The sequence below is a fragment of the Athene noctua genome, chromosome 13 (assembly GCF_965140245.1).
Source record: "Athene noctua chromosome 13, bAthNoc1.hap1.1, whole genome shotgun sequence".
Classification (NCBI taxonomy): Eukaryota; Metazoa; Chordata; class Aves; order Strigiformes; family Strigidae; genus Athene; species Athene noctua.
In genome coordinates this window covers 24,303,615-24,329,636 of record NC_134049.1, presented here as the reverse complement: position 1 = coordinate 24,329,636, position 26,022 = coordinate 24,303,615, and the positions used below count along the sequence as shown (strand labels likewise).

General features: G+C 43.3%; 1 protein-coding gene across 1 annotated transcript; it reads right to left on the bottom strand.

Moving 5' to 3' along the window:
* Window positions 1-3,529: 3,529 nt before the first annotated feature.
* LOC141965665 (immunoglobulin delta heavy chain-like) lies at window positions 3,530-20,861 on the bottom strand. The gene is made up of 6 exons (XM_074917517.1): window positions 20,816-20,861; window positions 17,863-18,232; window positions 7,798-7,857; window positions 4,880-5,160; window positions 4,120-4,182; window positions 3,530-3,645 (listed from the first exon to the last, which is right to left on the bottom strand). The coding sequence occupies exons 1-6, from the start codon at window positions 20,859-20,861 to the stop codon at window positions 3,530-3,532; spliced, it is 936 nt and encodes a 311-aa protein (XP_074773618.1).
* Between the last annotated feature and the right edge of the window lie 5,161 nt (window positions 20,862-26,022).

Below are 26,022 nucleotides of genomic sequence, written 5' to 3'. Positions count from 1 at the left end.
ATTAATGGGAACTGAGGGAAGTAACCGTAACAGCTTGCAGGTTACCTGCCAAGAAAACCGTGTCCTTAAGCAGAAGGTAATTCCGGCAGGGGGAGATCGCGACCACCGACTCATGGACCACCTACTCACATTACACCCCAGACCCATTTCTGGACATTTCTAACCTCTACTGCGCAGAATTGGAAATAGGAGGAGAATATGTTAATGATTTCTTGGAAGTTGTATGCTTATGTATGAAGACTTAATGAATATGTATGAGTGAGTTCTATATAAGGTGTATGATTCTGGTGCCTGGCACGTGTTGTTGGTGAGAGCACTCCCCTACACGGCCGGCCGTCAATAAAGGAGTGTCTGCTTATCTGCATCAAATTGGTGTCGATAAGTTCTTTTATCCCAGATTTCGGTGACAAAGGTATTACTGGAGCCCTGTTCTCTTAAATATCTTGATATTTTACCCTGTGACGTGCCTTTACCTCACTCCTTTCTCCCAGGTCTCAAGAGTTACTGCACAGGCATGGGTCAGTCTCAGGGTCACAGGCCAATTCCAGAAGCTGCTCTGCTGTTCCTCCATTCGCTTGAGAAATGTCTGGTCCATGGAGGTTGAGAGGAAAGTAAACAAGTTGGGAGTTGTCTCTGAGCTCTGATGTTTGGTAGCTATAGAAACTGGAAAAATCAGTTTCTGAAGGTCTTGCAAGGAGGCCAGTGCCAAGGTCAAGCTGAATTTCTAGCCTAGCCACCTTTTTGAGCTGGGGCAAAGGCTAGTATTGCTCTGTGTAAGTTTTGTTACTAATTATGTTTCCTCAACTGGCATATTATTGGACCTATAGATTGTTTTCCTCTTGGACTAACAGGAGGAGTGGATATATGTTATGCGTTGAAATCTTATGTCTTTCCTTCCATATTCAGAAGGAAAGATCTGTTAAAGCAAATAAATGCCAACAGGAAGCTTGGAAGCAATTGCCCCTTTGGTAATACTGCCTACTGCTCAAAGGCAGCTTCTATGGGCAGGTGCTTTTATCTGCATCTTGCAGCCCACAATCTTCTGAGTGTGCACCCACCCTACAGATGCAAAAAAGGATCAGTTTTTGCCCTTGTGAGAAAGTGCCATGAAGGAGAATACTGCCACAAATGATGTGGTACGTAACATCCTCACCATGCAACGACCCTGCTCCAGAGTTCCTGGGGCTCTAGTGACAATGCAGGGATGCTGCAGGGCAGCTCTCTCCTGCAGGTTCTATGTCACATGGACCAGTTTGGTCTGGGGCTACCCCACTTGCAGGAGGATGTTAAAGAGCTACTGGGGACACCACCATGCTTGAGGATGGAAGGAGACCAGAGTGCCAGGCACTGCCTACAGGAATATTAACCCAGGGTCAGCAGCCAGAATGCAAGGGAAGTAGTAGAAACTGGATGCTGGGAGAGCAGTCTACCCTGGTCTGATTGTGTGGCTGAGTCAGACTGCACAAGTGGAGTATGGCCTGCCTAACTGGGTCAGGAAGGAAGCTGTTTCAAGAAACATTTACAGTCTAGGTGGCTCAACATGTCCATCTGGCCCTTAGGATACCTAGGAAACAAAGGCATGATCATCATGGTTTTTGACACTAAAAGTGTGCTTCTGGGACCCAGCCTCAGAGCTGCAGGTCCTAGAGACAGTGGTTTCACCAATAGAAATGTCACATCTACTGTACAGGAGTGAGGGTTTGAACAACAACTAAATGTGCTAAGGTTAGTTAAATAAATTTTGCCATGCACCCTTCCAGCAACCATTTTGGAGCTGGCAGTTCAGTCAGCATCTGAAAAACATTGAGGGCCCTGCTCCCCAGGAAGTGGTTAACATGTTTTTAAAAGGAAGGTGCAATTTGTCTTGCATAGCATGATTAGTCATGTGTTTTAACCACAGTTTCCTGCTTCAAGCAGGCAGCAGCTTGCAGTGTGTGAGACAAAAGTAATTGTTGGGCTTTTCTAACTGCCAACTAAACAGCTATGTTATCTATCAAAACATCCTGTTGGGCCCTTCCTAGTGTTGGTGAGCGGAAGATCAGCAGCCTGTTCACTCACCTTCTGAGGTCTGCACATTAATGCTCATATTGCTCCCCATCTTTACTGTTTTCTCTTTAGATCCATCTCTCTTTTTGTTATGATCCACAATTTAGAGCCTGAGTAATTTGAAACGGACACGAATTATTAAAATTCCTTTAAACGCAGGGTTTCATAGCCCTCCTTGAAGTCTCTTAAATGTGCCAAGGAGTGTCTCTTTCCCTGTGGAAAGCCCAAGATAGACAAATTTAATGAAAATGAATTCTAGGCTGTAATAGGTGGTTTTCTAGTTCTCAGTGGTCACTTCATAGGACAGTAGAATTTCCAGTTTCCATCCAGCTTTCAAAAGAAAGGGCATAGGGCAAACCAAGAATAAAAAAACTTTATTTTGGTGTATATTAAGAAAACCTAAAATGCAGGTACCATATACATAACAAAAGAGAAAAATATTCTAAAGAAGAGATGGAAATGAAAATACTGCTGTATTAGTGAATTCCTTCAGGTCCAGTGAAGTTACCTGCACTAGAAAATTACCACTAATAAAAGCTTCTAAAAATTCAAACTATACAATGCTCCCTCTGTGCATGGGATCCCTAACCAGAAAAGCATTACTTCTGTACACAATAATGTGATATGACTAGAGATGGTATTTTTAAAGCATAGCAAGTATAAATTTCAACTTTCAGTTTTAAAAACTGTATAAGCAATTTTAATGTTTCAGTGCAATGGATACAGGAGTAGGAGAGCTAAGTATTCCTGCTTAGCAGAGGGATGAGGTAAATTTCTTATGGAAATAAGAAATAACAAAAAATGTTCTAACAGTTAATGAAACTAAACTAGGCACGTGTTGCGCAGTATTAGCTGTCTAAGAAAGCTTCCAGATGATATTAACTGAAGAGCACCTTGGAGAAGTAAAGGGACTCATAAACCTACAGGAACTGGGGTGTTTGTTGATTTTTCAGATGTTTATTGGTAGCAAAGCTGACCCGTGGTGTTTAAAATATCCATCTGTGTTCTTTTCTGCTCTTCTTCAGCCCATTGCTGGCTCACTTATCCAGTACCTGAAAGAGCAAACAATGTTTGGTTTAAATTCTTATTCACATTTATTGTAGTGGTGCCGAGTTTCTGTTAATCTGCAATGGATTGGAATGGGGGTTTTTGTCATTCTGCCTCCTCCTTTTCCAGTCCCACTTTTCCAATTTGTTGGCTTTTGGGATTCTGCCTTTACAGTTCTTGCTGATCTGAACATTTATCCACACTTTGTTCTCTGCCACTTGAAACAACCAAGACAAGATTTCTGATAGAAACTGAGATGCTCTGGACTAGTCTGGTGCAAAGGCAATTTGGGGATGAGGTTTTGGGGATTATCCAATGGAAACTAGAACAGCTGAACTGATGTCACTCCTTGTGGGGTTACAGGATGTAAAGCCAAGTGGCCACTCCTTGCACATGCCTCCTGTGTTCTCAGGGACTGAATTATGTATTTCCTACCTCAGAAGAGAAACAGCTTGACGCTCATGATTGTATTGAAGGCGATGCTTTTTGCCAGCAGGACTCTCAAAAACAAAACAGATATGAACAGCATATTCACTTTCTCCATTTTGACATCTGCTTTAAAAAGAAGAAAAGGGAAGAGACTGTGATCTTGATATTATCCCCATGCCCTACACCGACCCCCCTCCCAAAAAAGAAGGAAAATCCACACATCATAGGTTGATGAGGGAAGCAGGAATGAAGGAAAAGGTGACAGATGAATGTATAAACTGCAGGGAACACAGGAGATGTCTGCCCAGTGAGGAATTTATTTCTCATTAATGTTTAATCCCATGGAAATGTCAGTTATGTAGTCTGTTTAACCTGGAAGAGCAGGTTATTTGTCTCTATATATTTTAAATTCTGACATTTCTGCACCAGAGAAAGCAATTTTTCATGTCTTAATGTTGAGTCCACAAAAAGTACAGCTTATTGCTTAAGAATTATCTACAGTTCAGACATTTCTGTACTAAAGACAATGCATTCTCATACATTGTTACTAAATCCTCAATAAAGAACCATGCTCAGTTTTTCCTTTAGACAACTAACCTTTTGTAGAGGCATCTGTAACATTGCAAGCATTAGCTGTTTCAAACTCTTCAGTTTTTTCATCTGCTGAATAATTGAGAGACACTATAAATTGTATCCAAGCTATATAAAACAAAAATTACACAAAACATACCTATGGTTCTTTTCACAGAAATAGATAAAAGGTATTGGAGAATCAGATGGCAGGTCATTAATTCTGAGATTAATTTGAAGATAAAAATTAGCTTTCTACATGTCATTGCAGAAAAAAAAAAATACAGGACTGTTGAGCCTTATTTTCTCTCTTCTCTGAAATGAATTTTACTATACGAAAAGAACAATTTTAAAAATGATCAAAAAGTAACCAAAAGATTTTTGGGGAATAAAAAAAAAAAAAAATCACCTTTTTTATTTTGTGTTTTCATAAAAGTTATTTTCAACTTTCTTTTACCATGAATGTATAGTCAAGTCCCTTGAATTAGTTTGCCTTAGATAAAGGTAGAGTAGCAAATATTAGAGGTTTGGAGGGGTTTCGTTGGTGGGATGGTAGGGTGTTTGTTTGTTTGGGATTTTTTTTTATTTTGGGAAGAAAACTCCAAGTGCTTAAGTAGTTGAATTAAGGTCATGTATGCTCGGTACTTTTGAATTTTGGCCTCACCTAAGAACCTAAATATCTTTTTGACTGTCCTTACTTGTTTCTGCTAGGTTCTCAAAAGGCAAGAAAAAATCTTGGAAGATGCATCTCCCAGAATTACATTGCATTTGGACCACAACACTGTACCTGGCAGAATTATGCTGGCTGTAGTCTTGTTGCCCTTGTGTATAGCCTTGCAGGTCACCTTTGCATCTGGTTCCACTCGAGTTACCTTCATAGTACTATACAACCCCTCAGATGTGACAACAGGTGCCTTCAGATCATATGAAATGTCACTCTCGGGCACATCAAGGCTGATGCTCTTAGGGTAGAAAGTCCTTGCCAAACAAGCCATGTTCAGTTTGTTGTCATACTGTTTGGGTTCCTTTGATTTAAGTACAATGACTTCTGGAGAAGCTTCTTCTTGACTCTCTGAAAAAGAAGTACCAGACTTTATTTTCTGCATACTTTCTGAGAGCTAAATCATTTACAGTTCAGATATAGTCCAGCCATGTTTGCACCCTGACAACTGAGTGTCTTTCTGTGTTTATTTCTTCCTCCTGCTTTCCAAAGAGCAGATCAAAGACAGAAAGGATATATAAGGGTGGCATTTTCATTAGAGCTTCTAGTCCCTTGGCATCCTAAGCTTGTTTTTGCCAGAATATATATAATTGAATTCCTTTAACTGAGCAATCTTGAAATGAGGAAGAGAACCTGTAAGAATACAGAACAAATATTATTATCATATTATTCAATATTATTATATATTATAATCATATCGTATTATATAATAACATGATATCATATAATATAATGATCTATAATATAATGATATAATCATATCATATAACCAATATTATTATCATATTATTTTTTAATTCATAACAATTTAGACACTAAGAAGAACATTTGCTTCAAGGGTAGCCTTATATACTTTTAACGTGATACATACTAAAAGATCCTTCTTTTTATTACCTAAAAATCCTTTACCTGATGAGGCTAAAAGGCTTAACCATAGCATATAGGGAGAGAAGCTAGTTACTCCACTCTACAGTGCTATTCCAAGGAGTGGGATTACTTGCAGATATAAAATAATGTTGCTAAAATGGAAGATAAGGTTAAATCTTTCACTAACAAATATTCAGTCTCAAGGAGGTTTTCTTTTCAAATTCCATTATTTGAAAGTTTCTGTAATATTTCTATTTGGAGCTTGACCCAGGCATATAAACCTCTTTTAAAAAGTGAATAGTGTTATCTGAACTCTGGAGAGGTTTCCAAGTCATGAGACTCTCTCATTGCATAATGCTGAGCCATCCTAAAGAGTAACAGAGAAGTTTAGTGCCATTCCAAATACACCATTTATTCTGTCTTCTTTCTGGCTGTCCCTTCTGAAAGAAACAGATGTCTTGTAGATCCTTAGGACATCTTTTTACTTTTGGGTGGAGTGGGGGGTGAGCAGTTCTATTTGTATTGCACACAAAAACCAATTAATAAACTTACGCAAATAATTGTTCTTTTTCCCCCCTCTTAATCTTACAAAATCACAGAATTGGATATATATTCCATCCTCTTGAGGACCTTGGCTTACTCCCATGAGAAGTATACAGGAAAGGAACCAAGTAATCTCTAAGCCATTCTATTACTGAATTCTCAGGATGAGATACCTCAAAAAACTGTGTAGAGATTAAAGAATGTTTTCTTTGTCTTTTGTTCTTGTTGATTTTCAGGAGGCCCGGCTACTGCAGTGTTCTTAGTGGTTTTAAAGTCCTTTTGAATATCTTCCACATAAATGAAAAAAAAAAAAAAAAACAAAAACAAAAACAAAAACAAAAAACCCCAACCCAACCAAATAACCAACCAAACAAAAAAAAACACCGAAAGAGTCAGAATAGCAGCTTTATAGAAACATGGAAAATCTATTTTTGTCTTTGGAGGAATCAACAGTTTCTAAAGCTTACTGTTTTCAGATAGACTTTTTTCCCTCTTTCCTGAAGAACAGGAGTCATGACACAGCCAATTACTGATTACCAGTTACCAAATAGTGATTACCAATACTGATAGCCAATTACTCTGTTTTAAAAGACATGCAAGATACTTCCTGTGTAGAAACTGAACCTCACATTAGGGTTGACGTGTTTGTCTGAAAAGGCAATACCATTATTTAGACTTTCACCCAACAACAACTTTTGTTGATTGTTCATGGTAGAATATCTTCTGGCAAGTTTAAATTACTGTAGATTGAAGCTGGACTGATAGAAGCTGCTTGTACCTTGCTGTCCTACTCTTGAAAATGATGTTTTCAAAATAGTATCTTTGGATTCCCTACTCCTACAGGACTTAAAGCTGCATTTATCTGCCCCAAAATAGGCATGTAAGATGCCCTAAAGATTTCAAGGCAGCTGTATATCCATATGGGGTTGACAGATGCGAGCTACCACCTAAGAGAATCCCATGCCTGTCTGGCATGTGTTCAGTCACATACATGAGTGTGTGTGTTCAGGTGGTGGTATGCAACTGAATGTTTTAGGACAATAAAAATCAACCCAACAAACTCATCCATTGCTCCCACTTTCACAGTCACACAAAAGCTGAAGAAGATAGTCCATCCTTATGAAGAACAGGTTCAGACGAGTGCCATTTCAAGCAATTCCTGCAAAAAATAATATCCCCTCTTTCCATAGGAACTACTTTCTCCTGAAACTTTTTACATGTCCTTTTTTTCCTTTCCATACACCTTAGTGTTTACACAAAAGAAAGCAAGCAACGACTTTCACCTTATACTGAAGCTGGGCTAAGACACCACTGGGTATAAATAGTCTTAAATTTAGCAGTGCAGCTACAGGAGAGAGGATCTGTTGAGTAATGTTGATACACATAGCTAGAAAACTATCTTTGTTGTTCCTGAAAAGCTTTGTTAACATGAACTGAAGACTCACCGGTTGGACAGCACATGTTCAAGAGATCTGAGGCAGCAGAAATTTCTCATTATGCTGTCACATCACACAATTCCTTTGTCCACCCCACCACAAACTTAAGAAATACATTAGTAGTAAAAAAAGTGGAACTTACTTGGCTCAACTGAAAAAGTGATCCCAGTTCCGAATACAAGCTTGTCTGTTGCCACACTGATTGCATGTAGTCAGATAAACCCACTTTCTTCACCACCCTCCAAAAGTGGAATAAATGCCTGCAGTTCATCCAAAGGATCCATCAATGGACTGCCATAAAAGTGCTCCAAAGTCATCACTGTTTCCAAAATCATGAGGGGAGAAAACAATTATTTCATAGTAGAGTGACTTGAAACAACCTGATCCAGGCTAAAGCTTTTATACTCTTTTATTTTCTATTAGCTCAGTAAAGCAATACACTTCCAGAACAAATGCTCATATGAATTCTTCAGTTTTCATCTTCAACACATTTCCTTTTTCCTTTCTTCCTCAAAAATGTATTGTTCCTTTTGCAGTCTCAGGTTTTTGTATGAGACCTTACAGTGTTTGTGTCACTGTGCTACTCCAAGTTCTCAACACTGTGATACACTTAGTTTCAAAAAGTGCCTCTTCCTTCCCTTTTACTGTACAGTATTTTGTAAGAGACAGGTAGTCATATACCCTGTATACCACATGAAGAAATCACATAGATTTTAAAACAAGGACATGAAGCTGGGCTAAAAGAGGGGATTTGTACCTGCTTGTGACTTGTAGGATTACAACGAAGGTTTATACTGTTGCTCTAGGAAGGTTCAGGTTTTAGTCTAACGAAAAAGTAAAAGCTGTTTGAGTATTATTCTACAGCAATTAGTGAAACCCTCCAAAGTTGCAGAAGTGTTCTGGTTTGTTTTTTCACTTTGAACTGCTTTTTGTTGCCCAGAAAGAAGAGTAATATACTAAATCTGGGGCTTTAGAGTTGTTCTCTTTCTGAATGGGCCAGTGCTGAGGGTCATTTGGTGCCTCAGGAAGTCTTTACCATGTTTTTAGTATCTTTAAAAGTGAAAAAGAAATGATTATTCTTTATTAGGTAGAGATATATTGTTCTGTGGGAGGAGCTATTAAATAAGGGTTTTGCTCTGGATGGTGCAAAGCAGAATAATCAAATCCTGCATGATGGACAATTCTGCATAATTTGTGCCACCTGTGTCACCAAAATGGGATAAAAGATCTTACTGACACCAATGGGATGTAGATAACAGACATTCCTTTATTAATGGCCGGGTGCGCTGGGGAGTCGGCTCACCAACAGTGCACACCTAACTCGTGTAACATTCTGATTATATTGGATACAGTCATATATATTAACCAAGTTCTCATACATAAATATGCTTATTCCCGTAAGTAATTTTCATATTCACACCTCATTCTAGTCATGTGCAGCTGAGACCTGAAATGAGTCGGGGGCTGCTTTTGCGACCACCATGGACTGCTGACCTAAAAGAAAGACCCTCCAGTGCCCTTGTCTCAAGGACTTTGTCTCACATTGTAATTTTGACATGCTTTGAAGCCCTTTCACAATACAGCTTTTAAAACACCTGGTCTGCAGGGTTATAAATCATCCTCACCAAACAGTCTAACAATGGAACCTCCTCTATCAGTGTAACTGGTTGTATGGTTACTTTAAACTAAATACTGCATCTCTGTGACTACTTAAAACATTACACCACTATCTTTTATTAAAAAAACCCCTGATATTTCTGTGAGATTCCATTTAATTGATTAGTCCTAATCATTCTTTATCAAAATCGCCAAAAATCATCAACTCAAATGAATAACAAATCAGTAACAATCTGTAACACCTGCACCTGAAGACTCGTGTGAAGCTTAATATGCCAGTGAAGATAAATTTTGTTTGAATACATTCCTCATGTGTAGGATGGACATCAAAACAGCTGTCACTTCAGTGATTACTAAGGAAGAAAAGCTGTAGTGTCTGGATACTATCTGGCTCTTACTGAAGATGCTATAAAAGATAACCTTGCTATGCAAGGATGTAAGCACAGCCATATGATACAAGCCTTTAATTGAAACTTTAATCACTTGGTTTGTGTATGTGTATATGTAATCACTAGGGTATCTGTATGAGTACTTCCCCCACCACAGAGAGTGTTTGAACAGAGCAATACTTGAAAATGGACATGCCATGGTTTTCTTACACTGAAGTAGTAACCTTAAGCTAATCTCACATTAACAGCATTATATGGAAAAAAAACGACCTGGGTACAGATGGGCGCAGGTAGTGTACCAAGGAAATATGATTTAATACTGCTCTCTAACTGTTGTCAAGCTAGAAGAGGGCAAGAAGGAAGATAAATTTATTAACATCCTAAAAAAACTTACATGTGCAGGAAGATGATAAGGCAATTGTCATTTAGGATTGATTTACCCAAGTGAAAGGGACAGCAAGGAGAAAGGGTGCAAAACTTTTAGTCTGATCATCTACCAAAGTGCTATTGAAAGATGGCAGTGAGGGTTAACAAACATACACAAAAAAGAAGGTGGGAGGGTGACCGCTAGCTGCTGACCATGGCATAAAGAGGCCACTGCTGGAAGAGGCCTGAGAAAGGATTGGCCCTGCTCTCTTCCCTGAAGTTATTAGTTGCCTGGGTCGTTTCAGGAAAGCTCTAAGGCCTCCTTAGAGTTTAGCAGCAGTGGAGACGCTGCAGCTCCCATCTCCTATAGCAATCTAATAGCCCATGAAGATGTTAGATTTCCTATCACTGTGAGGTAATCTGGTATTATCAGAAACTCAGAAAATGTTCCTTGAAGTGGTCTTTGAGGAGAAAATCAATGGGAATAAACTGCAGCTCTTAGGGTCAAAGACAAGCAGATCATGACCTGGTCCATGGAGAAAAATATTAATCATGAAGTTCAAGATGGAATTAATGCATGATCCCTTAAATCATTGAGCTGAAGAAGCAGAACATGTGGAAAAATTGTGAAGTGGGGAAGAATTATAGTATCAGACTGAGGTGGTGGTTAGAGGATCATTGTTTACTGTGAGTTGAGATGAAGATAGAGGGGCCCATTTCAATGGTGATACTTAGTAGTAGAGTGTAGGGTCACGATCTGTGTGGCTCATCACAGAAAACTGCAGCTGTCTTCCAGCCACATGGTGTTAGAGTCTTATCACTTAGCTTCCAGGGGTTGCATTTGAGGTAGTCACCTGAATGCTGTAGAAATTCATACCACAAAGTGCAAATGATTGAGTTATTTAATCTATCTAAAATACCTTGGGAAGTGGCAAGTTTCTTTTTGTGTCTCTGTAATAGATATAAAACAGACACAATGAGTAACTTGGATGGAAACTTCTAAACTGTGGCAGGTAAACTGTGCTGAACTGGTGTTGATAGCTATATGTTCAAAATTAAATGGTCTTGAACCCTATAGCCATATTTGAGTGTAAGAAAAACTGATACAGCATGTAGTGATAACCCTATAGCTTCACAATCAGCATCAAACGTATTCTTCAGGATGCAGTTTTCTGTGGGTTGATGCGGTTGTGAGGAAGTGGAGTATGTTTCATCTTTTTTCTGTTTTTCAGGAAGTCAGTTTGTGTTGGGTGGTTCAGTCCCCTTCAACCACCGTGTTACCTAGCCCACACAATGATGAATAGTCATGCAAAAATATTTGTGTTTTCGTTTCAGTGTCAGGTGACACCCCTTCTTTGATGTCTTACAAATGATGCATTTTGTCTTCCTCTGCTCTTCTATTGTTGGATAAATAAACCACAGGGAAATTGCCAGAAATTAAAAATAGCATTGCCAGAATCACTTTTATTGTAGATTAAGCTCATAATACAACTCTCTTACTGAAACGTTGACCATTCTTGGTGACACTGAATATGTATTGATTTGGATTGAAACAGCCCTTTCAACTCAAATTACTTTATTCCAGATATATTTTTAATAAGCTTCTAGAGATTTTAAGGTAGGACATTTTCTTAAGAATGCCAAGAGCCGGCTGTCCTACATTAACTGTCAGTTTAATGTTTTCTTACATATCAGAACCATGAATTATGTAAAATTATTTATATCTCTGGTATTTTCATACTCTAGCAAAATGAGCCTGTGATACCCAAATTCTTCAGAGATTATTTTTACTTGGTATCATTGTCACTTTTTCTGTGAGAATGGAAGGGATGTTAGAAGATTGTCAAGTCCCAACCCCCTGCTTTAACCATGGTCAGTGTTAAAGGAATTCAGAAGACTGTCGGTATCTCTAGGCTGCTTTATTAACAACTCAGAGTTTGGCCATCACCTCAGGGAGTGGCAACAGCTGACAAAAAGCACCCTCTATATATATGATATAACATACAATGCAAAGAGTCTTTGGTGATTTTCCAGGAACTTTCAGCTCTCAACTCATCACCAATTTCAAAAGTCCATTGTATTCCACAGTTTCAGCGAGATCTTATCCTGCCTTTTGCCAAGAAATGTTTCTATGTCAGTAGCAAAAGAAAGTCCAGGGAGAGTCTCCATCCCCTGCTAGATGCAGGAGGAAATTTGGTAACAGGTGATGAGGAGAAGGCTGGGGTGCTTAATGCCTTCTTTGCCTCAGTCTTTAATAACAAGGTTAGTTGTACTGAGGGAATCCAGCCTCCACAGCCAGAAGACAGAGACTGGGAGAACGACCCCCCTGCAATCCAGGAGACAGTCAGTGACCTGCTGCATCCACAAGTCTGTGGGACCAGACAGGATACACCCGAGGGTGCTGAAGGAGCTGGCTGGGGTGTTCGCCAGGCCGCTTTCTATCATTTACCAGAGTCTTGGCTGACCGGGGAGGTCCCGACTGATTGGAAATTGGCCAATGTGACGCCCATCTATAAGAAGGGTTGGAAGGATGATCCGGGAAATTACAATCATCTAATGATTTGCTGGTTTCACTTAATAATTGAACACATTTATGATTATCTTTTTCTCCATTGGAGGGTAAAGGCATTAAGCTGGCAGGGTTTAATGTCTTGCACCTTTCCAAATTGAAATTATCAGCTGATAATAGAAATTTCTCATATCTATGCGCCCTTTGAGGAGATAAATTTTCTTTGCATATTGTTTTAATAATATCTCTACTTCATGGGGTACACAAACACCCCCTCCCTCTTCCCTTCTCAATCCTTGTTAAGACACCTTATTATAAAGTGCTCTAAGGCAATTGTGAGAATATGCAGGAGAAATGCTAAGGAAAGAGAAAAAGATGGCTAAAAGGAGGGATCACTGTGCTTTAGGGAGAGAAAAATGTGGAGAAACAGGGAAAAGGGGATAAAAAGGACCTGTTGATGCACTGGGGGCTGGTCAGTTAATTTGTCTGGCCATGCCCTGCATGTGATTCCCACAGTCTGTCCTATCTTCTTATTAAAATTAGTTTCTAACTGTATTCCTAGGTGAGGGGGCTATCTATTCTGTGTGTATGTGCGTGTATGGAGATCTAAGTGCCAGTAACTGCAAAATACACTGTGGGTCATAAATACCTGGTTCAAGGTGGTACCAGAAATTGGAGGGGGAACCATGGGTCAAAAGAACACCTGTGTCTGAAGTACCAGCAACTGTGAAGTGCATATTGTGTGTGTGTGTACGTCAATGCGTGCAATCACTATTGAATATGTAGCCAGACTAGCCAATGTGTAGGATAAGAGGCTTGGGAGCTGGAAGCTGAAGCAGGCATAAGTCTGGGCCAGGTACTGGAGAAAAGAGGGAATCCAAGATTTGGCTACAGGGAGGAGGGGGCAGGAGATTCAAACCAAGTACCAGAGCACAGGACAGAGGTCCAAGCCTCTAGTCAGCTACTGGTAAGGCCAGAGGTCTGGACCAGCTAGCAGAGAGACCCTTTACATGTGAGGCAACTGGGACACCAGGGGATCCAGGGACAGCTACTGCATGGATTTGATTTCTATAGTCAGTTACTGGGAGAGGGGGCATAGAATGTGTCTGTTTGTGGGTGGGTGCGTAAGTCTCAGAACAAACAACTGGAGCGAGACTGTAGGTCTCAGAGCTGTGGACAACTACTGGAGAGTAGGGTTCGTAGGACCGGGATGGAGGTATCCACAGTGTATATATTTGAATATATGCATGTATGTACGTGTTTTCAATTAATGGCCTTTCATCCTGATCAGCCACAGAAGGAAACAATATCAAGCTGTTTGTGCTGTTCATATTTGCATGAGTGCTGTGTTCTCTGTGTTTCTTGATCTGTGTGGCCAGCCATGTATATACTGTGTACTGTGTGAGTGTGCCTGTCAGGAATGCATGCTCAGCCTCACTGCAGGCCTGACCTGGAAACTATAGAAGCCACCTTAGAATCACAGAATCAGAGAATGGCTGAGGTTGAAAGGGACCTCTGGAAGTCATCTGGTCCAACCATCCCTGCTCAAGCAGGACCACCTAGAGCCAGTTGCCAAGGACCATGTCCAGATGGCTTTTGAGTATTGCCAAGGAGAAAGACTCCACTACCTCTCTGGGCAACCTGTGCCAGTGCTTTGTCACTCTCACAGTAAAAAAGTGTTTCCTTAAGTACAGAGGGAACCTCCTGTGTTTTTATTTGTGCCCACCGCCTCTTGTCCTGTCAGTAGGCAACACTGGAAAGAGCCTGGCTCTGTCCTCCCTTTACACCCACCCTACCCTTCAGGTATTCATTAAGATCCCCTCTGAGCCTTCTCTTCTTCAGGCTGAACAGTCGCAGCTCTCTCAGCCTTTCCTCACAAGAGAGGTGCTGCCATCCCTTAATCATCTTTGTGTCCCTTTGCTGGACTGTCTCCAGTATGTCCATGTCTCTTTGTACTGGGGAGCCCAGCACTGGACACAGCTCTCCAGGTGAGGCCTCATCAATCCTGAGTAGAGGGGAAGGATCCCCTTCCTTGATCTGCTGGCCATGCTTAGCCTAATTCAGCCCAGGATACCATTTGCCTTTTCCTCCCTCTTCTCCTTCACCACATAGGTGCCCTCAGAGGCACCTCCCTCTCTCCTCATAGTCTCTTGCTTGCAGGATCCTCTCACCCAAAAAGCCCCATCAACCAAAAAGCTTTTCCCCTTGTGCAGCAATATTTCACACATGCTGCTGCAGTGTGACACTGCTCAAGCTCCATGTCAGGTCCCGGATGTAACAAAGCATACATCCACTTTTCCGTGCCCAGAGCTGTGCGGCTACCTACCCTCTGTCACGTCCCGCTCAGACAAGGGGGACAAGTGACTCAGATTCGCAAATCCCCAATTGGAGCGGACAACAAGTCTCCAAGTTCAAGCATTTATTAACTACCTACAATGTACTAATTGAACACATGATAATTGGCTAAGTACAGAGAAAGTTGTGGCGAGCAATATAATATGCTTTGCATTTTTTAATAGAAAAAGGAAAAGAGGGAGATAGAGGGAATGGGGAAATACAGATCACTGGTCTGGGTTCCTGCGCTGATCCCACCAGCAAGGGTTCCAGGAGATGGCCGTCTTTTTTTTTTTGCTGGCATCCATCTTCTTCGCTTCACTGCTCTCTCCAGATGGCCGGGGGGCAGGGAAAGGGGGGCAGAGAGAGAGAGAGAGAGCCCTTTCTTCTCCCCTTTGATTTATACCCACTTTCCTTGGGTCTGTCCCCTAGGTCGACCCACAGACCTACGTATCCCATGTACGGGGAGGGGTAAGGTGTTCCATGGGATGATGTCATTAGCATGATCATGACAGCCCTCGTTAGCATATTGAGGGGTGTCAACTTTAATATGCATTTTGTGGATAATGAAGCAAAGTTCATTCACCGGACACATGGCCCTTGAAATTTGCCCAGGTGCCCCAGGGCAGAGCCGTCCTGTCTCCACAGGGCTCTCTCCCCCAGCTACATCGGGCAGCGTTATCAGCTTCAGCCTCCACAGCATGCACCCTGTGACTCAGAGTTTTGTCTTGCGAGTGTTTGAGGCATTTCTTCAATCAGCCTCAATGTCGGGGTAGGCAGCGGGTCTGCTGAACGCCTGGCAGAGCAGAAGGAATTTGACCTCGGCCAGATCATCCTGTACCCGTGAGAAGTCTGCATGCGGGAGAGCATACCACAGATAACGAGCAAGGATAGTGAACATCTGCAACAAGAAACGTGAAACTGTTGAACATAGATAAGGAACTGCATGAATCATGTTCAGAAGTAAAAACTTTAAGAAAGCTATCTAATCATGTACCGTTGCTATGGGTGTACCGTTGCTATGGGCTTAGCCAATTATGTTAGAGCTTGCAGTAGTTGTAGAAGATATAAAAAAGGATGTAAAAGAGCAATAAACGATTCCACTTCTTTTGCTTCTTAATTAATTGTCAATTGTCGCATGACCGTCTCGACTGCGACAATTGGTGACCCCGACGTGATATGATACAAGTGGAACATAGGGGATTTTTTATGAGCTGCAGGGCGAGGTGCAGCGGAGACGGAGACCGGTGAAGCTGAGAGCAGAGGAGATTCTGCCTGGTCCGGACCTGACATTTTGACACCTTCGTACAAGGTGAGCCACCGGGGAAAACTTATTAAGATATAATATGGGGCAGCAATTAACTAAAGAGGAGGAGACAATTTTGTCTGCCTGGAAAACCCTTTTAAAAAGAAAAGGGGTTAAAACCCCAGAACAAAGCCTGAAGAAAATGTTGATATGGAGTAAGACGCAAGGCTTTGAAGCTAACGTAACCACTGCATTTAGTGTGACTGTGTGGCAGAGAATAGGCGAAAAGCTGTGGGATGAAGTTTCAAAAGGACAGAAAGAGGCGTGTGAGCTAGCAACTACATGGCGCGTGCTAACTGAGACGCTGAAGGAGTGGAAAAAGGAACATGATGCTGAAGGAAAGAAAGAATCCACTCCTGCCTCTAGTTCATTTGGTCCTGGTCTCAGTTATGGTGATCCCACACTGTCTGCAGTAGCGGGTCGAAAACCATTGACAGGAAAAAGCAGGGGGCATTCTCGTCCACCTCCCCCTGTGCCGATACAGGAAGACCCTGGAGGGGCTTCCCCCTCGCAGGATTCTGATACGATAAACGTGACACCATCAGCTCCCCCGGAGGAGCCAGCAGTATGTAGTGAGTCTGACAGAGACTCTGAGGGTGATGAATCTGGCACTAAAGAACTTACTGACAGTTTGCGAGCGTTGAATCTGACTGATAAACAGACAGAACAAAAAGCTTCGCCATGGACACTTCCTCCAGCCACTGTGACCGTCCTTCCTAGATCCCCAGAGCAGTTTTGGGAGGGTGTTCGTAAATATGCAGCTGAGAGTGGTAACTGGGACTTAGTAGAGCGAATCACTCCTGGTTCTTCCCTCCTGTCCTCCTCCTGTTCAGTCCAACTACAAACGCAGGCTTTCCCTGTTTTTAAAGCTGCTCCTGGTACTAATCAGCATGATGATCATAACCCGATTAGTTGGAAAGTCGTGCAAGATCTCCAAAATAAGGCACAGAAATTTGGAATAAATTCACCAGAGGTGATGCAACTGATCCGTATAATCAGCACGGATTTGCTATGTCCTTATGATATTACCCATCTGGCACAAGTACTATTTCAGCCTGTTCAACTGCAGGTATTTTTTCATAATTGGAGGCAGCTGGCCAGAACCACTGCAATGGCTAACCAGCGCCTGCCACAAGCAGACCCGCTGCCTACCCCGACACCTCAACTTTTGCTTTCCCAGGCTGTTTGTCTTAGTTTCTCACAGGCCTGGTTTCTCGTCTCTCACACCCTCCAAGGGTACAACACCTTCTTTACAGGAGAGGGTTGGACAGACATGTTTGGGCAGATTTGGGCTGCCCAGAGAAGGAGCCATGTGCCCTCCTGTGGTGCCTAAACTGGCTCCACAGCATCCCTGCCCAGAGAGATGCCCTAATGTGGTCCCTTTGTTCTTTAATTCCTGGGATTACGGAAGCATCAGGGTAGCTGTGAGGAAGAGGCAGTGATTGTTGCTTGTGCTGAAGTCTGTGAATAGAGTCAGTGCTGTGTGAAGGGTTTGGGGATTGGCCTGCCCATGGGACTTATTCACACATGAAATTTTATTTCTAGCTTCCATTATAAATTTTACTGCGCATTCAGTTGCCCGTGGATAGACTGGGAGTTCCAACATTTATTAGCCTCAACTGTCACTGATATTTCCCAGACCAAGTACAGGCAACCATCATTTTGAGCAAGGGCCCTCCCACCACAGCAGTATTCTCCCTTTTTGTGCCGCCTCTCCCTCCACTGGCATCACTGTGTTCTGCCTGGCACAGAAATAGGTGGCTGTGTCTAAGGCTGTAAGGTCATGCAGCTGCAGGGAGATCTTGTTTTTGTCTTTATCTGCAGAGATGGTGACTCGGCCTTGGAAAGGTGGGGCATAGCCTGTGTTATTTCCAAAAGGATAGATCCAGCCTAGAAATTGCAGCTCCCCTCCTGGGGCCTGACGGACAGAATTCCAGTCATATCGAGGGCTATCCAGAGGTGTTCCCGTTACAGTACAGGTGAGTGGAAGTGATCCAGAAACTTTCCCCTCCTTGGGACCAGATGCCACCATCTTTATTGGGGAATGGGAACCTGAAAAGACACAGGGCAGATGTGAGATCTGAGTGTCTATGAGAAAACTTATGGGTACAGTAGTCCATCCTGGGGTTGTAGGGTGCACAAAACAAGAATTTTGGCCTTTAGTTCCAGGAGGAGGAGAGGCTCACCCAGACACCACAGACCGATATTTCTTCGTACTGGTCAAAGGACTGCTGAGGCAGGAGACCCATAAGAATCTAGATAGCTGCTCTTAAACATGCCATAGCTTTAAATATGATTCCAGAAGCTTGGCAGAAGGAGAGCATGGAATCCCCAGCCCTGCCCAGTCTTTCTGTTCCCTTCACCAGCTATGCCTGATCCCTGTGCACAGAGATTGCAGAGACCAGGGCACAGACACATGGGAAATTGGTTTGCCAGTTGCACATGAACCCCAGAGGGACAGGAAGCATGAGGCTTTTAAATCTGCCCAGGAAATGACCTGCCCCTAGAAAATCCAAAGGCTGCTCAAAGTGAGACTCTGCACAGCTCCTTGGGGCAATTATTGGCTTTGTCTTGGAATGTCTTCCCCTTACTCCATGCTCAGAAAAATCTCTGAAAACTCCCCTCGTCTGCACTGCACCAGCATCCCACCCCACCTAAAAATGGAAGATGATGTCTGTACATGGATTCATCTTATGCAATTAGAGTTGAGCAGTAGCAGGCAGAGGTGTGCAGGCCTGGGGCAACCCAGACCTACTCAGTCCCAGTCTCTATCCGCTTCCTTCATGGTTCTCATCTCCCAGCAGTGCTGTTCAGAGGGCAAGGTCAGGAGCCGAGGACCCATCCTCTATGGGATCATGTCCATCTGTTTTGGGGCAGGGAGAAGAGGAACTAATTCCCAAAGGAACACAGAGAGGAGCAGAGCCCAACTCTTCACTCCCAGAAGGGAGAGTCAAGACCTGGGTTGGGCTGATGGAACCTGTTGACCCTTCTGGACCTATCACCACCTCCCAGCAGCAGTGGGAACATGAGCCCAGGGGACAAACCAGTTCAAGTCACTGCATGGGTAGAGGTGGCGTGAGCATGCTGTGTTCACCTTTGGTGCTCACCTACACCCTTTGTGGGACCATGGTCCAAATGTACCCTGCAGTCCTGCAGAAGTATGTGTCAGAGCTGTGATCCTCCTTGGCTCTGCTAGGTTCTTCCAGCCCTGACTCAGCAGAAGGAGAGGCATCCCCTGCTCCACTCCCTCTTCCCTAACAGTAGTTCTCCTCTTCTTCCTCTTGCATTCACAGGAGTGTCTAGCTCTCTTTCTATCCTCTTTCCTGTAGTGCTTCACACTGGCCCTTTTGTAGCAGTGCCCTGGCATGGAAACTGGAAGGGCTGGAGGTATAGGACAGGCAGGAGCTCACTGGAACTCACTGGTCACAGGGTGAGCAGACACACAGGATTTTGACTTGTTCTTGACTGGCTCCTGAAAGCTGTGCTAAGTCACCACATGCAAAATTAGTTTGTAGGGTCCTGAGGATGCAGGGTGAAGAAGACCAGAAATGTTTTCTGGGAGCTACTCCTAGAGACGGTGGTTTGCCTGTCCACAGCAGCCCCATGTTGCAATGTGGAAGAACTGTGGTAGATGTAGGAGACAAACTTGACACACACTAGGCATCTGTTGGTATAAGTGAAACCCAGAGTTCAAAGGTTTGGATGCAAGAGAGATGCATTAAACCCTGGGTGCTATCAGCCCCTCTCCACTCACCACCAGCCACATCTCAGAGCTCATATCTTCCACGACACATGGCCACAGTCACAGCAACAAGAGGATAGGTGCAGGGTGCCCAAAGGCCCCCCGTTACTTTCACCTGTTATCCCCCTCACTCAGGGTTGCTCCCCACCACTGACAGACTGTCCATTCAGCTGAGGCAGTGTCTGGTAGGGGAGAAGGAGAATGCTGGGGGGCTACAATCCCTTCCTCTCCCTTTTACAGAGAAGTTATATCTCCAAAGAACTTCCCATTCCCCTACACCACCATTCTCTTTCCATGAGTTGGATACGCCAATATGTGGATAAATTAAATGTGACAGAGCAGGAATGCATGGGATAGGAATTACAGTGGGGCATGGAAATACCTGGGCACAGAAATAGCCCTGTGTTCCTGGGACCTCTCTTGGGACCTCCCTTACCTCCTGCAGTATCTGCTAAAAGGAGACGACAGCATCAGGACCATCCTACCCATGCTCCTTCTCCAGCCAGAGCTAAGCCCAGAGTTGAACTGGCTCCCCCCTCCCACCCACATCAGGACAGTGCAGGGCTGAACAATGCTCTGGAGATCTGGAGAGAGGGGTCAAGATACCACGGGATGACAGAGCTAAGATCTTCCTAGGTCAGGAAGAGCTAGCTTGGGCTCCCATCCCTTCTACCCCTCAGTCTGGTGAACATCTCTTCTATGCCTGGCAGTGAGGTACTGCAGGGCTATGTCAGATCTCCATCTTCTATTTGTCCCTCAACCTCCACATATCCTGTGGAAGGGCAGGAAAGGGCAAAGTATTTTTGGAATGATACAGGTTACAGGCAGAGGGAAATACAAAAACAACCCATCACCATGTCCTCTTCCCAGGAAAAGGGGTGGGGGGCTCTCACCTTTAAGGGCTGCAGCAAAGGTGATGACCAGCATCCAGAGGAGCATTGCAGGCTTCCCCAGAGGAATTTGCATGGTGCAATATGAAGTAGGAAAGTAAAACTGTGGTGCTGAAAAGGACTTAGACCTTCCTCTATCCGAGTCAACAGAGAAATGCCCTGTCCTCCCAGCACTGAAGGCTCAGACCTCCTTGGAACCTCAGGCAGATTTTCAACCTTTTCTGAGCAACCCCTTTGCAGTTGCAGATGTTTCATACACTGAGGAGTTGGAAAATTTGTCACTGCTGGCCTGGGTGGGGACAGAAAACCACATTTCCTTTTTTGTACTGCTTAGCCTGCACAGGAAACACAGAGACCTCTCTTGTCTCCCCAGGGCCCCTCATACTAGTATCTCTAAATCAAAGCCTGTTGCCCTGTAGATGGCTGTGGTCGTGTAGGTGGCTGGGAAGGGACAAGTAAGGTAATGTGGAGAGGGTCTTCTCCCTGGGAGTGATATCTTCCGTCCGTCCAGTCCTCCCTCCATCCCTCCCTCTGCATGGCCCAAACCTGTTACCCCACCCCCAGACAAGAGTCACATCTACCAGATCTGGGGGAGCAGGAGGATTTTCACTTCTGGCTCCTCTGTGTCCATATAACTGTGAGCTGTGCCCAAAACACTGAAAAAGAGCAGTTAGTCTTCCTGTTCTTGTGTGGTGAAGAGCAGGAGGAACATCTGCCCTGGACAAAATGGGCCATGTGTCCATAAAGTATCCTGTTGACCACCACATATTGTGAGGGCCGATAGGGATGCTCCAGTACCAGTGCTGATAAACAGGAGAGGCATCAGAGCTAGAAGTCCATAAGCGAGTTTCCTGGTCCCCTGATCTTTGCTCATGCTGCTCAATGTGCAGACTCACTCAAATTTCATTTGGAAACAAAGCAGGGCTCTCTCTACTGCTTCACTCTACCCAGCACAGAGAGGCTGCCTGGGGTGCAAGAGGAACAGGGAGAGTGACTCCAAGTGGTTTAAACACCCAAAGTGATTTAGAGGCAGCAAGGGCTGTTAGAGGGGCTGGAGGCACGCTCTTTCCTGGACTAGCACAGAGCACTTAGAGCTCTTTAGGGGACATGAAAAATGTTGAAGATCCCCCTCAGGATTAAATCCTGTTCTTTGGCCCCAGTGTAGAAATGAGGCAAAGCCAGGAAGGATTCAGTTGCTGCAGGGGATCTCTACATACACACCCCCCACCCCCCCACCCCCCCCCAAAGATCTAGTTGCAGGATGTCAGGAGTTTATACAGGCTGAAGAAGTAATAGAAGGGGCTAACTGAGCATGTCCATAGGTGCAGAGAGAGAAGGGAAGTGAAAAATAAATTATCTGTGACTCTGTCTCAGTAATAGAATAATCTCCAGCCACACTCATGTGTGATATAAACCAGGATGAACCAGCATGCCTATTATATATATAAATTATAATATAATATCAATTTCACACATTAAAATGCGAAGTTGATTTTCTGCATACTCCTCCCACATTCTTGTGTAATCAGAGCAAGTTCTACACAAAACAATGATGAGTCTTATAGCTGTTAGTTGAAATAGCAACCATCAGTGTAGGACTATGTTAATCTTCAGCCAGAGACACTCTGGCCTTCAATTAGGATTAAAATGTTTCTAGAAAATTAAGTGGGCTTTTCAAAAAGGCTTGCTGGGCAGGGCTCCCTTGACATGCATTGACTTGTTTTTCCTTTCCTTTCTCTATTCTTTCTTTGGTTCTGTTGGCATGCTTGGTCTGTGTGGCTGTATTTCTTTGTGAGCAACCAGAGAAAATGACTTTCCAGCTTTTCTCTAAAACCAAAGCCATGAAATAGGAGAACTATATTAAGATGTAAGTACTTTTTTTTTTTCTACTTTAACTAGTAGATTAACAGATTAATCTTTCATTCTGCTGTAGTTGGGAAGGCAGAGAAAGAAATACCAGGATAGGCTAAACCAGGGTTTATAACTGACAATGAAAACTGTAGGTTATATTTTTGCATGCTTCATAGTTTACAGGGTTTGCAGGTTTACTGTCTTTGTGCAGTGCACTATGAATGCACAGAGGAAGCTCCTCCATATTTTTCCTGTCTTCTTAGGGTGACACTTGGTTGGCAAAGAGGGAGAATATTCCTCCTTTGCTTTCCAGGAGGAGCAGAGCAAGGGGAATGATATGGATTGCAACAGAGAAAAGTAATGCTACTTCATTGTAAGTAATTTTCATATTCCCACCTCTTTCCAGTCATGTGCAGCTGAGACCTGAAATGAGTCAGGGGGCTGTTTTTGCATCCACCATGGACTGCTGACCTTAAAGAAAGACCTCCTCAACGTCCTTGACTCAAGGACTTTGGCTCACACTGCAATTTTAACATGCTCTGAGGCTCTTTCACAATGCAACTTTTAAAACACCTGGTCTGCAAGGCAATAAATCATCCTTACCAAAAAGTCTAACAATGGTACCTCCTCTATCAGTGTAAATAGTTGTATGGTTACTTAAAACTAAATACATCTTTATGACTACTTTAGAACACTACACCACTATCTTTTATAAAAAACCCACGACATTTCTGTGAGATTCCATTTAATTGATTAGTCCTAATCATTCCTTATCAAAATCACCAAACTCAAGTTAACAAATCAGTAACAATCAATAACACTTCGAGTATAATATTGTGCTAGAGACCTTCTGAGGTGCCTTTCAACCTGAACTATCCTGTTAAAAAATGTGTAATATAAAAATTACCTTTATATATTGATTCAAGGAGAAAAGACCTATCACTGCTCCTCTTCACTTTTAATAATAAAAAACTGGTTTGGGTATATGGCATCTGACCTTGTTTGTGTCTTAATCTTGCTCTTGGGATCATATTGAAACCTCCCCTGACATTGGATCGGGACAAAGAGTCATTCAGGCTCTGTGTGACATTTCTGTTTCTCAGATATAATACTTCTGCTGTGCACTCATTTTTCATTAAAAATGCCTAAAATAGAGTGAATGGTAGACTGTAGCCCTTCAAAGTACTATTTTTATATATAAACTGATGCTGAGTATCGTTCCCAAAGCTATGGCAGGGGGTTGTGTGCAGGTGTTGGAGGGCAAAGGATTGATGAAGTAGTGGTGGAAGACTTGTTTATAGTGAAAAGAGTAAAATTTGTCCTGGTCTCACCCAATCTGCTAACTCAGAATTAGTTCTTTAAGTGAGCTATTTGTAGAATCACAGCCTGATTTCATTTCAGAGCACTGAAATATTTCATTCCTCCTGTCAAATAGGACAAGCAAGAAGGAACTAGCATTTGTGTGATTTGAATGACTACAATCCAATAACCTCAGAGAAACCTCAGGGTTAAGCTGTTTACCAGTGTAGGCATACCTAAAGTCTAAGCCTGCAATCTAGATTCCTTTCTATAAAATCACCTCCTGAAAGCAATTAATCCTTTATTAGTCATTCCTTGTCAGATGGATTACTTTCAGTTTTGGAGTTAGTTGTAGTTAGTGAAAGAGGAAGGTGGAGCCTGTCTTAGAGATGGGTTTCTATGTTGTAAATACATAGATGAGATGACTTCTCAACCAGCTGCTATATTGGGGTAGCAAAATAACACTTGCCATTATATAGTGCAGATGTCACTATATTTTTCTTCTACTGAAAAGTCCTGAAAAGTATTATTATCATAGTGCTTAAAAGGAAAGGAAAAATGCAAGATCTCTCTGGCTATTGGAGACAAACACTATGTCCTGGTTCAGCTAGGATAGGGTTAAGTTTCCCCAACAGAGAGAGGGGGAAGGGATCTCCAGCCGGGTTATTCATACCATGCTGGCGTCAGGTCCAGGGGCGGAACCTTTTCACCTTGCTTTTTGGCAGGCTCGGTGGCGGGAACCCTTTGTCCGTAAACCAGCTACCGGTATTTCTCTGTATATCGTTCGTCTTGTTCACTGTTATTGCTGTTTATTATTATTATCATTGCTCCTGTTGTTGTTCAGATTGTTCTATCAATCTGTTGTATTAAATTTCTTGTTATTTTAGCCCGGGTCTGTGCCTAAATCCAGTCCGACCGGCTGCGGGTGGGGGAGGGGCAACGGCAACGTGCTCTCCGTTCCAAGCAGGCTTAAAACCTGCACATCAAAAATTGGTGCACCAAAGTGTGGCAGACCCTGACCAGAGTGTGATAGAGCAATCTGTTGGGGGTAATCTTTCTGTTTGTATTTGTGTTTATTTGATAAGAAAATATTTGCAATGCTGGCCCACTTGCTTGCGTGGTGGGGCTGGATTAATCCTTATATCCAGTGTATGATCCCAGTGGTGTCGTTTGTTATCGGTGGAAAATGTATAAAGGGTCTTATGTTGTTATACTGGCTATTGAATGCTTATAATGCCTTTGTATCGCTGTGGGGGGGGTGGGCTGGTACCTGTTTGCCGTTTGGGCTTTTGTTAGGGGTATCACCCCCTCTATGGGTGAGCCAGGGGAAGAGATCCTCTCGGCTTTGGGGAGTTTCAGTTATCCTTGGAGCCTGCAGGCCAGTGTGATTGTGGCACAATGCTTTCTGAATGTCTGCCTGATTTCGGTTTTGGCCATGCAGCACTTCTCTAACAATAGCAGTGCCCGGAAACCTGCCCTGAGGTCAGATAATAGTGAGTGGCAACGGGTGTGGGAAAAGATGGGCAAAGGCCTGAGTGGGTGGGCACCCCCAATGCTTTGGAACTTCACTCCTGAGCAAATGCAGAGCCCTGAGAAGCTGATGGAGTGCTTAGAAAGGGTGTGTTACCAAACTGGCAAAACCCAGGAGAAACAAATCGCTGCAATGTGTTGGGGACTTGCCCATGCATACCGTATCCTCTTTAATACCGCCCGCTGCTCTCCAGGGGAAGAAAAGGCCACACAAGCAATATCTGAACCGAGGGCACAGGCAGAGCCAGTCTCAGTCGCCTCCACCAGCACAGCGACTGAGCCAGAGAGCCAGGCAGTGCCAGTGTCAGTCGCCCCGATACAAAAAACAAAATATACCAGAAAGTCAGTTCTCAGAGTGAGGGATGAGGATGAGCCAGGCCCATCAGGGGAACAGGAGGAAGGACCAGAGGTGACTGTCCGATCTCTGTCCCCAACTGAGCTGCGAGATATGCGGAGAGATTTCGGCCGCCTGGGAGGCGAGCACATTTGCACCCGGCTGCTCCGATGCTGGGACAATGGAGCCAGTGCTT

What these genes read in the sequence shown, in the direction of transcription:
- LOC141965665 (XM_074917517.1), bottom strand. Translation starts at nt 20,861, where the DNA reads ATGCTCCTCTGGATGCTGGTCATCACCTTTGCTGCAGCCCTTAAAG. An exon ending in CTTTGCTGCAGCCCTTAAAG is followed by an intron (nt 18,233 to 20,815) that starts GTGAGAGCCCCC and finishes GTGTCTTTTCAG; the next exon opens with GTTCCCATTCCCCAATAAAG. An exon ending in TTTTCAGTTGAGCCAAGTAA is followed by an intron (nt 5,161 to 7,797) that starts GTTCCACTTTTT and finishes TTTTTCAGAGAG; the next exon opens with TCAAGAAGAAGCTTCTCCAG.